This window comes from Pseudorasbora parva, chromosome 21 (assembly GCF_024679245.1).
Source record: "Pseudorasbora parva isolate DD20220531a chromosome 21, ASM2467924v1, whole genome shotgun sequence".
Taxonomy (NCBI): domain Eukaryota; kingdom Metazoa; phylum Chordata; class Actinopteri; order Cypriniformes; family Gobionidae; genus Pseudorasbora; species Pseudorasbora parva.
In genome coordinates, this window is record NC_090192.1 from 22,202,372 (window position 1) to 22,216,403 (window position 14,032).

The following is a 14,032-nucleotide window of genomic DNA, read 5'->3' on the forward strand; positions in this document are numbered from 1 at the left end:
TAATCTTTAGTGGTGATCCCTGAGTTCTATTTTGAATTTTGAGCATGTTGCTATAGAAGAAAGCTCCCTAGCAGCAGACAGCAAAGCAGCTCACTGACTTCAGAAACAGAGCCAAACATTTATCTCAATCCATTTGGTTGCTTCTTGCTGCTGATCCAGTTTTGAGATTTCTCTCACAAAGGCTGATGTTGGTATATGAGCAGGCTTACTGTAATGAAGGTGTCCTCTCTCACCTGAGCTCATAAGCAGCACGGCCTGCAGAAGGGCCACCTCTGTGTCATCAAGGTTGAACTGAGCCAGACTCTTCCCCAAGTCGAAGATGGCATCCGACACAACGCCCAGCCCTCCATTCTTAAGCTGCTCTCGTTTGACAGCCATCTCTCCGCTCAGGGTCAAGGTCTCGCTTTCTGGGTCGTATCGAACTGCAGCTCGTAGGGACATAATCTCCATACAGCAGCCCTTCAGCAGGATGATCTGATCCTCACAAGGCAGCTACAGAAATTAGAAATCAGATAATAATACATCATTAATAAAACCTATGTTGTACTGAGGCCTTGAAAAACACTTCTGGAATTTCATACATTGATACTGTGTCAGTAAATTGATTTAAAAAGGTTTTTTTAAGAAGGGGAAAAATGCCTGTATGTTTCAGTATTGACACTTAAAATTATACATAATTAAAATAATGAAATACTATACTTCACAACAACAAATAATGGTGTATTTTAAAGTTGTTAAACATTAGCCTGGTTAAAACCAGATCATTTTCAGTAATAACTGAGCTTCATAGACAAATCATTTCCAAACGATGACTTATACAGAGCGACGGAGAAACATCTGAGACAGCAGTTCTCTGTTTGTGATTTCGAGGAAGATGTTGTAATGGCTTTAGACAACTTTTGCCGTTGTTGTAAAAGCAATATGACAATAGCTGGTGTCCACCTCCACTCCATCAACATTTTTGCAAAATTTGGAAAACCTCATAGCATCTCAGACCGACTGAAACATCTCGGATTGACAGTCGAACAGAAAACATCAAGCTCTGATCGTATTTGCCTCTATTGTAAGGCATTTGTATTGCGATTAGAAAGCGGTTTGCAAAAAAAATACAATAATATTGATGAGTCTTTGGAAAATTGTGTCTCAAACTTTATTCAAATTCAGTCATTTCAGATGTATTAGCACATTTTCAGACTTTAGCATAGTTACGCTAGTTATTTATTTACAATTATTTACATATTTTACATGATTACCAGATCTAGTCTGAGGAAATATTTCCAGAAAGGCCAAATCCAGAGCTGCTGTGTGGTGTTAGTACATGATCACACTCCCCTTCCTCCTCATCAAAGTAGCCGGTGTAATCCACATCTGGTAGCCGAGTGTTGTTCTTTGCTCGGGTTTTAACGAAAAGGAAGAGTTTAAATCGCTTTAAACAGACATGATAGCTGAATTGAACGAGTGATGTTCCACGGCGGCATCCATCTTTGTAAAGCACAAAATCTGCTTCACCGTTGCTGCACTGTCGTCATCGTGTAAAGCCCGCCCCAACGTTTCTGATTGGTGCCGCGATTTTGACCGATTAGAAATGCGCTTGAAGGAGCTCTTTGCCAGACTACTTGCAGAGCAAATCTAAATGTGCCGGAATTTGTCTGGGTTTTCCCAGGCTAGTTAAACATTGGCAAACATGTCAAAAAAATTAATTGGACTTATGAAATTTCTGTGTCAAATACACTCCCCTTCAGGATTTGAATACGTTTCAGAACGTTTTTTTTTTTTTTTTTTTTCCTGAGTATGGCCCTGTATGATGTCATTAAGGGCGGAATTGCTTGTATGGGCACTTCTCCTGGATGAGCTCATACGTGCACACACACATCAACCAGAGCGAGAGCATGGCCATCAATGACCTGCATTCTCCCGATTAATTTGAGCATCCAGATTTCATAATCAAACATGTCTTGTGGAGAGCTCTCTGAGTATGCGTTTATTTGTCATTTTAATTGATGAAAATGGAGCGTGCGTGTCAGGAAATGGCTTATCCTGTTGCGCCCTCTATAGGCCAGTGACTAGTCGACGCCAAGCTTAAAACGTCAAGGCAGAGCATTAAATTAGTTTGTGCAACCCCTAGTACACACAGACAAACATAGTAGCCTTTGTCTTCGGTTGCGTGCCTAAACTGTCAAATACACAGAAATATGTCAACATGCCTATGAATATGAACATAAACACAGTCGATGTAAGCACTGTGTAAGTAATATTTACACTAATATATATAATGTTTCCCATAATTTACAAAAGCAATAAGGTTCTTTTAGGTATTGTTCAGTCTTATTTTTTGTATTGCAGTATGACTAGGTGTGTATTACCAAGTCTGGAAAATACAGAAGGCATAGCTATGCTCAACGTAGAAAATAGACTGAGAGGATGATGGTAAATTTATTGTGTAGACAATAATACATTTGCTGCCATAAGGGTGCTGTGTAGTCTACTATGAAAGAATGTTCACACTAGCGGTTATAGGAGGTGAATGTTAGTGAATGTTAAATATGGAGAGAATGCCACATAGCTATGAATGATGTAATGTGGCAATATCACACACACGCACACACATAGAACCACAAAAGTACAATTCATCCTAACATGATAGATCACATATACATACAAACCCACCCACACTGACGGTACATTCCTGAAATATGTGTTACTGTTTTATCAGCGCAGTAATTGGGCAGCAATTACAAATAAGTAGAGATGTCCAGAGCCGATCTCAAAGATTGGTATTGGGGTTGATTGATTAAGCTTCTTTTTTTACTGATCGCCAGGGCTTGACATGAACACCTGCCGTGCAATGCAGTCATACTAGCCACTTTAGCGGGTTAATATAATACATACATTTTTCTATACATATCGATACTAAACTCAAAAACGCTTCCAATACTAATTTCCAACAGAATAGATGCACAATACCAGCTGTGCTTTCTAGCTCTCTCATCTCTCCGACAGCGAGTTCACACACTAATTTAATTTGCTCCGGCTGAATATTGTTAGTGTTAAAGGGCTTACATTTTTATTAGCGTGACTGCGCAAATTTTTTTCTCATTCCCACAGTTTTTGTGCTCGCACCCAAAGTGCACACACATGCTCTCAGTACTACATTGAGTTATGTTTTTGATGCTTATTGCACTTAAACAGAAAAACACACATACAAAATAATGTCAAAATTCCAGTCTTGGCAAGTATTTATGTAAACAGTTTTGTTTTAAGTGAACGTAAACAGCTGAGAAGGAAAACGCATGTGTAACCGTATAATGGATCTTTGCATCAGGTCTTAAAGTGACAGCAGCCAAATATACCTCCTTATAAATTATGACAAAAAATAGCCATTTTTTCCCCATGGTATTAATACAATTGTGGCCAGTGAAAATGCTGAGTAGTTTGCAACTTTGGAAAACCACTAAAAACCTGATCGGGATCTACACATTACAAATAACACACATTTAGAGCAGGACAGCAGCATATTTTCAGCCTATAAGCAGACAGACAACTGAACTAAAGCACTTCAAAAAGTTGTACAATAGCAATAATAAAACCCTAAGCACTCTCACCTCCGAAAACATGGGCAGTTTTTTGGCAAAGTCAACCACACGTGTGATGGCTGGGGTGATGATCTTGGTAAACTCGCTGAAGGCCTCCAAATCCACTTTGTCACCATCTGATGTGGGGGCGACCGGAGACTGTCCGATGTCCTCCGGCTGCAGACACAGACAGAGTCACAGGTTTTAAACTTGGACTTTTACTTGGCAGAGAAAATTAAAAATGTTTTCTGTAACAAGCAACATAAATGTATTTCCACTGAAGAATATATGAATGAATATTTAGAAAGACAGAACAAGATGCATGTGTGGGGTCTATCTTTGCAGTCATGTAGGCTGATAGCCTTGGAAAACCACAGCGTTGGGTATCTGCAGGGTGGATTAGAGGTCAGCCATGTAAAAATCTGGACAAACAGCCAAGTAGCCGTGGCATCTGGAGCAACATTCTATGTATGCAGTAAGAGGCGTGTTACACAAGTCAGAGTAGAGGTAATTATAAGTACTCAAGAGGCAGAGCTGCAATTACAGTATTACATGTTGGCTGTTGCAGTTGCATATAAATTTTTTGAATGCGAGACACGGCTATGATTCATGGACTGCAGTCAACACTTTTGACATGTAAGAATAACAAGTGAATACATTCTTTGGAATGAAAAATGTGAAAGAAAAAGTGATAGAGAAAGCAAAAAAGAGATTAAAGGGTTAGTTCACCCCAAAATGAAATGTCATGTATTACTCACTCATGCCGTTCCACACCCGTAAGACCTCCGTTCATCTTTGAAACACAAATTAAGATAATTTTGTTGAAATCCTATGGCCTGCACGTGCCTGCATATGAGGCCTGCATAGCCAGCTATGAAATTTCCTCTCGCAAGATCCATTAATGTACTAAAAACATATTTAAATCAGTTCATGTGAGTACAGTGGTACCATAGGACTGTTATGAATCTGCGTGTCGAATCAGCAGTTCGGAGCGCCAAAGTCACGTGATTTCAGCAGTTTGACACGCAATCTGAATCCTGATTTATAATGCTCCGAAGCTTCAGGAAGCTGTGTTTTGAACTCGGCCATCACTATAAGTCTTTTATTTTTTTGGGGTGCACCAAAAATATTCTTGTCGCTTTATAATATTAATATTGAACCACTGTACTCACATGACTGATTTAAATATGTTTTTAGTACATTAATGGATCTTGCGAGATGAAATGTCATTGCTGGCTTTACAGGCCTCACTGAGTCATCAGATTTCAACACAATATCTTCATTTAAGTATCAAAGATGAACGGAGGTCTTACAGGTGTCGGACGACATGAGGATAGTAATAATTTACATTATTTAAATTTTTGGGTGAACTAACCCTTTAAAAAGGGAAAAACAACAAAGTTATCAAATATGTATATATTTGTCATTGTATATAATATAATGTGTTCAAAATTATATATTTTGAAAGAAATGTACTAATAATACTTGTATTCATCATGGTTGCATTGAATTAATCTAAAGTGACAGTGAAGAAATTTATAATGGTAAAAATAAAATTATTTTCATCATAGAATCGTGGGGGTTCCATCAACTGTTTTCAACATTGATAATAATAATAAATGCTTCTTAAAGGGTTAGTTCTCCAACAAAACTAAAAAATTCCTTTCGTTAATTACTCACCCTAATGTCGTTCGACACCCGCAAGACCTCCGTTCAACTTCGGAACATAAATGAAGATATTTTTTGTTGAAATCCGATGGCTCAGACAGGCCTCCGTTGACACTAATGTCATTTCCTCTCTCAAGACCCATAAAAGGCACTAAAGACGTCGTTAAAAAGTCCTTCTCACCACAGTGATTCAACAAAAATGTTATGAAGCGACAAAAATAGTTTAAAACAAAGCTTAGAACTGATATGAATCAGTGTATCGATTTCATGATTCGGATCGCCAAAGTCACGTGATTTCAGCAGTTTGGCGGTTTGACACACAATCCGAATCATGAATCGATACACTGATTCATTAAGCTCCGAAGATTCAGGAGGCTTTATTTTGAAATTGGCCCATCAAGTCGTTATTTCGGGGGGTTTTTTGCGCACAAAAACTACTCATCACTTCATAAAATGATTGTAGAGCCACTGTACTGAGATGGGCTTTGTAACAACGTCTTTAGTGCCTTTTATGGGTCTTGAGAGAGGAAATGACATTGGTGTCAATGGAGGCCTTTCTGAGCGATCGGATTTCAACAAAATATCTTCATTTGTGTTTCGAAGATGAATGGAGGTCTTACGGGTGTCGAACGACATGAGGGTAAGTAATTAATGACCGAATTTTCCTTTTTGGGTGAACTAACCCTTTAAGCCCCAAACCAGCATATTAGAATGAATTCTGAAAGATTATGTGAAACTGAAGACTGGAGTAATGATGCTTAAAAAAAAATCACGCCATTTTGTGATAATAATAATAACTTCGATGCATAAACAACCTCGACCGAAGATTTGAATTAAAAAAAACACCAAATGTGGTGGACATCACCCCTTGTGGAAAAAAACGTGCAATCACATTTGATTTCTGGTTTCTGTTAAAGCAAACAGAAATAAACAAAGACACTGCAATCCAGACAAGGCTGCAGCGCTGACCTCCATACAAACACTATTTTGTTTCATTGTGAGGCTGTGAGTGCAAACAAGGTTCAGGACACTTCAGCTGTGACAGACAAGCTGTTTTCATAATTACTCTTATTATATTACCCCTTATTAGCTCTGAAGCTAATAGGAAACCTTCATGTGAAATATACAGATTAGAAATTACAGCGCAGACCACACAGAGAGGTTATGTCTAGAAAGTAAATAAAACACAAAAGAATCCGTTCAACGATTCAGAATGTGCCTCTGAGGAACTTCTGCTGCCGTTTAACATTTGTGTGTTTGTGTTTACGCTGTCCCAGATGGACGGGACTGTTTTAACTGTGCCGCACTGGTGTATTTGTACGTTTTAACAAGCATGAACCAAAGTTTGTGTGTGTCTCTTCTTCCAGGAGGCTGGGGTAGCGCAGGCCCTGGATACGTCCCAAACGCGGCCTTTGCCTGTAAGACCCCAGTGTAAACTATACCCTCTGCTGGTCCACCCTGGCCTTCTCACTGCTGAGAACTTGGCACTGCGCTTTCTCACTACAGAGATCTTAAGACAGCCCAGTTGGACTACCGACAGGATGGAGTGAGTGTTCCCATGGAGAAAGAGACTGCAGTTTATCGGGGTCATTCGGGGTCTCGGCCTTGCGCTGTTATTGGAGGCATATCTTGGTAGTAAAGGTTATATAGGCTGAATTCTTTATGGGCCGTTTTACAGGAGTTCTCAGCCGGCCAGGGAAGTGGTTTCTCTGTCCCCTGTGGATGATCGTAACAGGGTCTAGTACAAGCCGAATGTTTAGATTGGTGTGCGTCAGGGGCTTTGATAGTGCTCTTAATGGCTGGGAGGAAGGTGGTTGTTCAGTGGGCTAAGAAAACTTTGGTGCTATGAAGGAGAGTCTCCAAATCACTCCTTCTCCTAGTAAGACATGCTCAGATAATGTGGGTAGCTCACAAAGGTTCAAGCGAGCCTATTTTAAAGTCCCCCGGTTGTCAATCATTTTATCCCTTAAAACTTTGATCAACAAAATGACATATATAAATGTTTTTTTTTTTCCTGTGAAAAAAATTTATTCATGCCTTTAAATAATCTGAATGTAACTGTAGCCATGATTCATTTAGTACAAGCAGAATATGTATATGTAGAATATGAATATGCAAATTAACCCCACCTCCACTCACTTATACAGTCTCACCTACGATGGTAATGAAGATTGGTAATGCGTTTTTATGCATCACTCTCTACAACGTCGGACAAATAACGGTAATTAATATTATTAGCCTTTGGCTTGACTACATTATCAAACAGCTAATAATGCACTGCAAATGTTACACAAACCATATTCCCGTTTGCCATCTCAGTCTGCCTAAAATTCAGTACTATTCATACTTAGAAAGGCTTTGAACATCATAGAACGTTAGAGGAGAAAGGGATATATAGTTCATCATAACATTGTAATATACATTATATACATAATTTACCCACGATATTGCTAAATGTACACAATTTAGCAATATTTGGGACGTATCCACAATTGCTAAATGTACACAATTTTGTATCAACAGAAAAATAAACCTGGCTTCTCTTGAGACTGTCTTTGGTTCAGGCAGACTGAGATGGCAAACAGGAAAATATTTGTGTAACATTAGCAGCACATTATTAGCTGTTTGATTTTGTAGTCAAACCAAAGGCTAATAATATTATTCCAAAATAACATTGGACCCCATTGACTTTCAGTGTTATGGACTTTCAGAGAGAGAAATAAAGTCATGAAGCTTTAGAATGACACGAGTTGATTAAGTGGCTCTCTTTTTATTCTCTTTAAGATGGACTAGTCTTTCAGGACAGATAACTCACTAGATGTTTGGTAGGCAGCCCATTACACTTTGAGAAATATACTGTGTGTCTCTCCTAAACTCTTCCTTTCCATTTTCTCTTCTATCCTGCCACCTTTCACAGTAGGTAGTATATTGTCTGAGCAGAGAGCGATAAATACCGTCTAAACTCTTTCCTTCCTCTTTCCTTCCTTTTTCATAAACAGAGATTCTTACAAAGGCTATTCATGGCTACATTCCAGTTATACCTGTCAGTTGCTTTAGTGCTCGCTGTTGCCCGGTCACAACTGATACAATACGTGCAGACTGGTATTGTCACTCATTAAATTGATTAGCAAGATGTGTAAACAAATGCTAATCTACACTGACTGATAAGGCCATAGCGATGCGCTAAGCTAAAAAAATGCAGTAAGCAGACAGAAATAAAATAAATGAACAAAAAATAAATAAAATAGCATCTAAGCATTACCTTACTGTTATAAAAAAAATTGTACTAATTTAGACATTACTATTTTCTGTAAAGCTGCTTTCAAACTGAATGTATTGTGATAAATATAATACACTGTGATAAATATAATACACTTTATATTTTCAGTTTTTTAGTCATTTGTTATGTGCTTTTTTTTAGTACAGTGAACTCATTGTCATGTTCAAGAAACCAATTTGAAATGATTAGAGCTTTGTGACATGGTACATTTTCCTGTTGGAAGTAGCCATCAGAGGATGGGTACATGGTGGTCATAAAGGGATGGACATGGTCAGAAACAATGCTCAGGTAGGCCGTGGCATTTAAATGATGCCCAATTGGCACTAAGGGGCACATGGCACAAAGTGTGCCAAGAAAATATCCCCCACACCATTACACCACCACCACCAGCCTGCACAGTGGTAACAAGACATGATGGATCCATGTTCTCATTCTGTTTACGCCAAATTCTGACTCTACCATCTGAATGTCTCAACAGAAATCGAGACTCATCCAACCAGGCAACATTTTTCCAGTCTTAAACTGTCCAATTTTGGTGAGCGTGTGCAAATTGTAGCCTCTTTTTCCTATTTGTAGTGGAGATGAGTGGTTGAGTGGTTGTAATTGTTGTGGCTTCACAAATGCTTTGCTGCATACCTCGGTTGTAACGAGTGTTTTTTTCAGTCAAAGTTGTTCTTCTATCAGCTTGATTCAGTCGGCCCATTCTCCTCTGACCTATAGCATCAACATGGTATTTTTGCCTACAGGACTGCCGCATACTGGATGTTTTTCCCTTTTCACACCATACTTTGTTATCCCTAGAAATGGTTGTGAGTGAAAATCCCAGTAACTGAGCAGATTGTGAAATACTCAGACCGGCCTGCCTATATATATATTTATTTATTTATATCTAGTTACTTCTTTAAATATTTTTTTTTTTTTTCAGTTTTCGTTTTAGTAATTTTAAAAATTAACATTATTTATTTAGTTAGTTGTCATGGCAACAATTCCATTTATGTTTTTCACAAAATATTTTTATTTAAGTTAATTTATATTACTGAGACTATTTTTAAATGTATTAGAGCTGCACGATTCTGGATAAACTGAGAATCTTTTTTGTTGTTTGTTTCAAACAGAGATTATGATTTTCCCACAAAAACAAAAATAACATTCTATTGAATGCATTGAATCTTCTATTCAAAATATTTCATTAAGCTAAATTAATTAATAAAAAAAGTGGGTTGAATGAATTATTCAATGATTCACTTATAAATAGGCTACTTTCCTTGTTTCATTACAAATAAATCCACTTTGTTCTTCTTTTTATTTTTTATTTTTTTTTACAAATCTCTTGAATGAACAATTCAATGACACTTTTTTTAACAGTAATTTGTTGCCACCTGGTGGTGTAATGATACATCCTTTATTTAAGTGATGTAATCCCTTTTGATTGCTGTGTTTATAACTGAACCATAAAGTTTTATCATTTCTTCTGTGATAATATGATCATTTGTAACATAAAAATAATGATACTGTGTGGTTGACTGAAAAAAATGTCATAGCTATACATGACTACTGCCCTCCCTGGCTCAGCGGCAGCACCGACACAGATCAAATGTTCCAGTGTGATTAAGTCAAAAAGTTTAATAGACACAGAGGAATCTGTGTCATTTAAAAATAAGATTGTGTGCATGTTTGAATCGAGATTTAGATCTTTTAAAGGGGTGATGAATTGAGAAATAAACTTTCCCTTAAGCCTTTGATATATAAAAGTAGCCTGGATGTCAGCCGAACTCAGCCCCGCACACAACATTTGAGCTCGGGCAGCTCAGTCTGGACTCTCCATAGAGGAGTAATTATGCCTGAACAGAAACTGTTCGGACCAATGAAATCATCTGGGCGGGCTTTAGACGATGATGGATAGATGATCAACAGTAACATAATCATCCACGTCATCAAAAGTGCTTGGATTATATTTGTTCAAATCCTAAACGGAGAGCTTGTTCGTATATGCAATCACCTTCACTATTTCTCCCTGAAATGATGATCATGTTGGTAAGTAACTGTGTATCCTTAAACTCTTTTTTCTTTTTTTACAACACCGCCAAAGATTCTTTATTTTAGCGTGCGTACTACAGACAGAGTTGCCAAGTTTTTATAACAAATCCTGCCAACTACTAGCCCAAAACAATAGCTTCTCCGGGGGGGTTCTCCGGAAAAAAATGTTGTTTGGGGGGTAAAATGTGTGTTATTTTGTCAAGGTTGCCTGCTAAAATTAGCATTCATGAGTCTATTTATCACATAATAGTCGCTTCAACCCCCATATTCAAAAAAACGCGGACTTGGCAACACAGTGCAGTTGAGTTCTGTTGACATCTGACAACTAACGTAATGTGTCGCTTCGTTGCTCTGATTGGTTGTAGTTCTATCTGATGTCTTTCCTGGTTCGGTTGAAACACGCCCCATAATTGCAGCCCAATGGAGCAGTATCAGACTCATATTCTGACTAGAATTGAGTATGACCACGTCAGGCTAATATAAAAGGTCATGGTGATATAAGAATATTCTGTAAGCTTCGAAACTGAAAACATCCTTGTTAGTCAAAGAAAAGTTTTTATAGGCACCAGGCCCAGAAATTGAGTGCTCTCAAATACAGTATATATATGAATCAATGACGTAATAGAACGGAGAAGCAGCACCTCAACAGAGAAATATGTACGCCTGCTTCTGTAGCCCTGCCCACCGCCTCGTGGAGCTAAACGAGCAATAAATATGCTGAAGACAGCAAGATAATTGTTTGTAAACAAGTCTCAGGTCGAGAGTGAATTGAGATTAAAACAATGCTGTGACTATCGACAGGAATGGCGCAGCACACTTATGCGAGTAAAACGTTTTTTTTTTTTAAATATGTGATAGTATTGCATTGTTACAGATTGTATTGATTGTGTGTACGTATCTAACAGAACACGTCACAGGCTGGAGAATCCTTTATTTGTTGGTTCATTGCGTTTCTGGATCAGATTTGGACATGTAACGTTATTGGCATGGGCTCGCAAAGTCCAACGTCCCAGGGCTATGCGTTTTCCAGATGGGCTACCGAAAAGTAAGGCCTGTTGAATTTCTAATAGTGAAATAACATACATTTCTTAATCTGTATTGTTGTTCACTCTCTGAACTTGATGTTTGAAGAGCGCGCGTCCACGTGTGTGTGTCGCGGGTGGATGAGATCGCGGGTGGATGAGAGATAAATCATTGTGTTTGTTTGATAATTGCGTTTTGAGAGCCCTGTCAGAGAATCCTTCGGGTTGCAGACTTCAAAACAATTCCTCCCATGACAAGAGAGCTTCAGCTCATTAAATATGCAAATCTTATCCAATCCTAGCCGTGGGCGTTTACTTCCAAGTCGTTCAGGAGAGAGCCTCAAAACCAGTGTAGAAAATAGCCCATTAATTATTAGTTATGATGTTTTTGAGTGTAAAAAACATGCGAAAACTGACTTGACGTGACATGCAGACAAGAGGTGCTTGCTTACCAGGAACTTGCGTTTCTGTTTCCAGTGAGAGCCCTGTGCATTGGTGTGGCGGTGAGCTTCTGTCACCATTCGGATCAGCTCCCACTCTGAGCTGGTGGGTTCTGGACGATTCTGCAGGGACTTTACCATCTCCTCCTTCTTCCGCTTCTCACGGTTCTCCTCAATCAAGCGCCGTTTCGCAACCCGCTTGGAGTCGTCCAGAACCACTACACCAAAGAGAAAAATGGGTTTATTCTCCAACTCTCATGATTCACAAAACACATCATACTGTACAATTAAGGTATAATCCTCTTAATTTGGTTGGTCGAGCTGCTTTTCCAGTAAATCTTTCATTTTAAGGATGTTTAGACTTTTCCTGGAAAACAAAAGTAATGATTTTGCAGTGCAGAATGGCGGTGACAGAACGAATAAGAGCATCCAGGAGGGATCAAAGTAGAAACAAGAGACATCCATAAAATGCTATAGAGTAGAGAGAGAGAGGGAGTGCAGAGGAAGAAGAAATGTGGTCTGGGCTGAACATGTGCTGTACATATGTGAGGCGTATAGACATATGTAAGGGGAACCCCAGACTGAGCATTTCAGTTTGCATAGGATTAATGCGCCTTCGCTGTCAGCATGCATTTGTGTATGTAAGGAGCAGAGCTGCATTCGGGATCCAATACAGTGGGGTCCAAATGTCTGATGTAGAAGTTCAAACGCTTCTGTTTTGAATTTGCTTATTTAACAATTGTTCATTACAAATTCTATTAACTTAGAGATATAAGACAACTGCTGATGATCAGTGAACAGTGAGAGACTGACTGGAGGTCACTCATGTTTGAAATCACATTGACCCTGATGCAAACCTATGCATTGACTTGTGTGCTTTTATCTGTCTCTGTGTGTTTTTGCATGTTCTGTGATTTTGTATGTTATTTGCATGAGTGTGTGCAAAGTCACTCACGATCCATGGCCATGCCCACGGCGATACATTTCTTGAAGCGGCACAGCTGGCACTGGTTGCGGGTGATCTTGTCGATGATGCAGCAGCCATCGTACTTACAGGAGTAAGAGGGGTGGAGGTTCTTCTGGATGGTGCGCCTGAAGAATCCCTGGAAGTGAGTTGGATAAAGAGTGTATTGAGAGGCGGGGAGTCAGACATTACATTCATACTGTATGGAGCAGGTGGATGGCAAAGAGACTTTTTGTCTCATTATGCTGACAGAAATATCTAAATATCCTCGAGAAGCAAAAATGTGTATGAGAATAAAACATGTTTTCAGATAACCAAGTTGTAATGCATCTTTTTTAAGCACAGCAGCCTAATAATTATGCAGATGAATGCTTCAGGAAGCAAACAAATAATATTTGCCAATGACTTATATCTTACCAACTCTTATATCTTAATAATATATTCTGCAATGTTGCCTTGTTTTCTGAAGGGTTGCCATAAAACTTAAATTTCAGTAGTTAATATAATATCAGTGAAAATTAGTATCGATTCCAAATCCGATCCCACGGCAAAAACCAATACGCTCTTGAAAACATTCCTTTATTTAGGGAAATCCTAACAAAAACCAAAACACAGACAAAGAAACAACAAAACACAAAAAACGAAATACAATAAAATGATAAAATATACAATTTAATAAAATAATTGCACAGAGCATGTGCAAACTTAAGAGTTGCTGACAACCCTATTTGGCGAAATCCCTAATTTAAAGGACGTTTAGCAGACTTATTAAAAAAACTTTTTTGCAGTAAGGGTAAATTCGAGGTCTCTGAGCTCCTCAAATCAGCCTGTTTAGACAGGAGTCACAGAGACTTTCACAGCACAGTTGTCACTCACAATTCTCTTCCTTCTCATACAGAGAGACAGATAGTGGATAAGATGGTTGACAGGTTTTTTAGGCATGTGCTATGACAGGTTTGATAGTGATAGGAGTCTAAGTTTTACAAATGACAACATGATGTATTGTTGAAAAGATCGGACCAGCTCCACACCATAACTCTACGTGGAGT

The 14,032-nt window shown here is 38.6% G+C and overlaps 1 protein-coding gene across 2 annotated transcripts in view; it reads right to left on the reverse strand.

The window, feature by feature from the left end:
• Nucleotides 1-14,032, reverse strand: part of thrab (thyroid hormone receptor alpha b) — a 49,244-nt gene that overhangs the window by 6,968 nt on the left and 28,244 nt on the right. For both annotated transcript variants that reach the window (XM_067430681.1, XM_067430682.1), the window contains exons 4-7: nucleotides 12,975-13,122; nucleotides 12,032-12,237; nucleotides 3,603-3,749; nucleotides 234-492 (exon numbers count right to left, since the gene is read on the reverse strand). In XM_067430681.1, coding sequence (XP_067286782.1) covers nucleotides 234-492; nucleotides 3,603-3,749; nucleotides 12,032-12,237; nucleotides 12,975-13,122 — 760 coding nt within the window. The remainder of the gene's footprint in view (nucleotides 1-233; nucleotides 493-3,602; nucleotides 3,750-12,031; nucleotides 12,238-12,974; nucleotides 13,123-14,032) is intronic.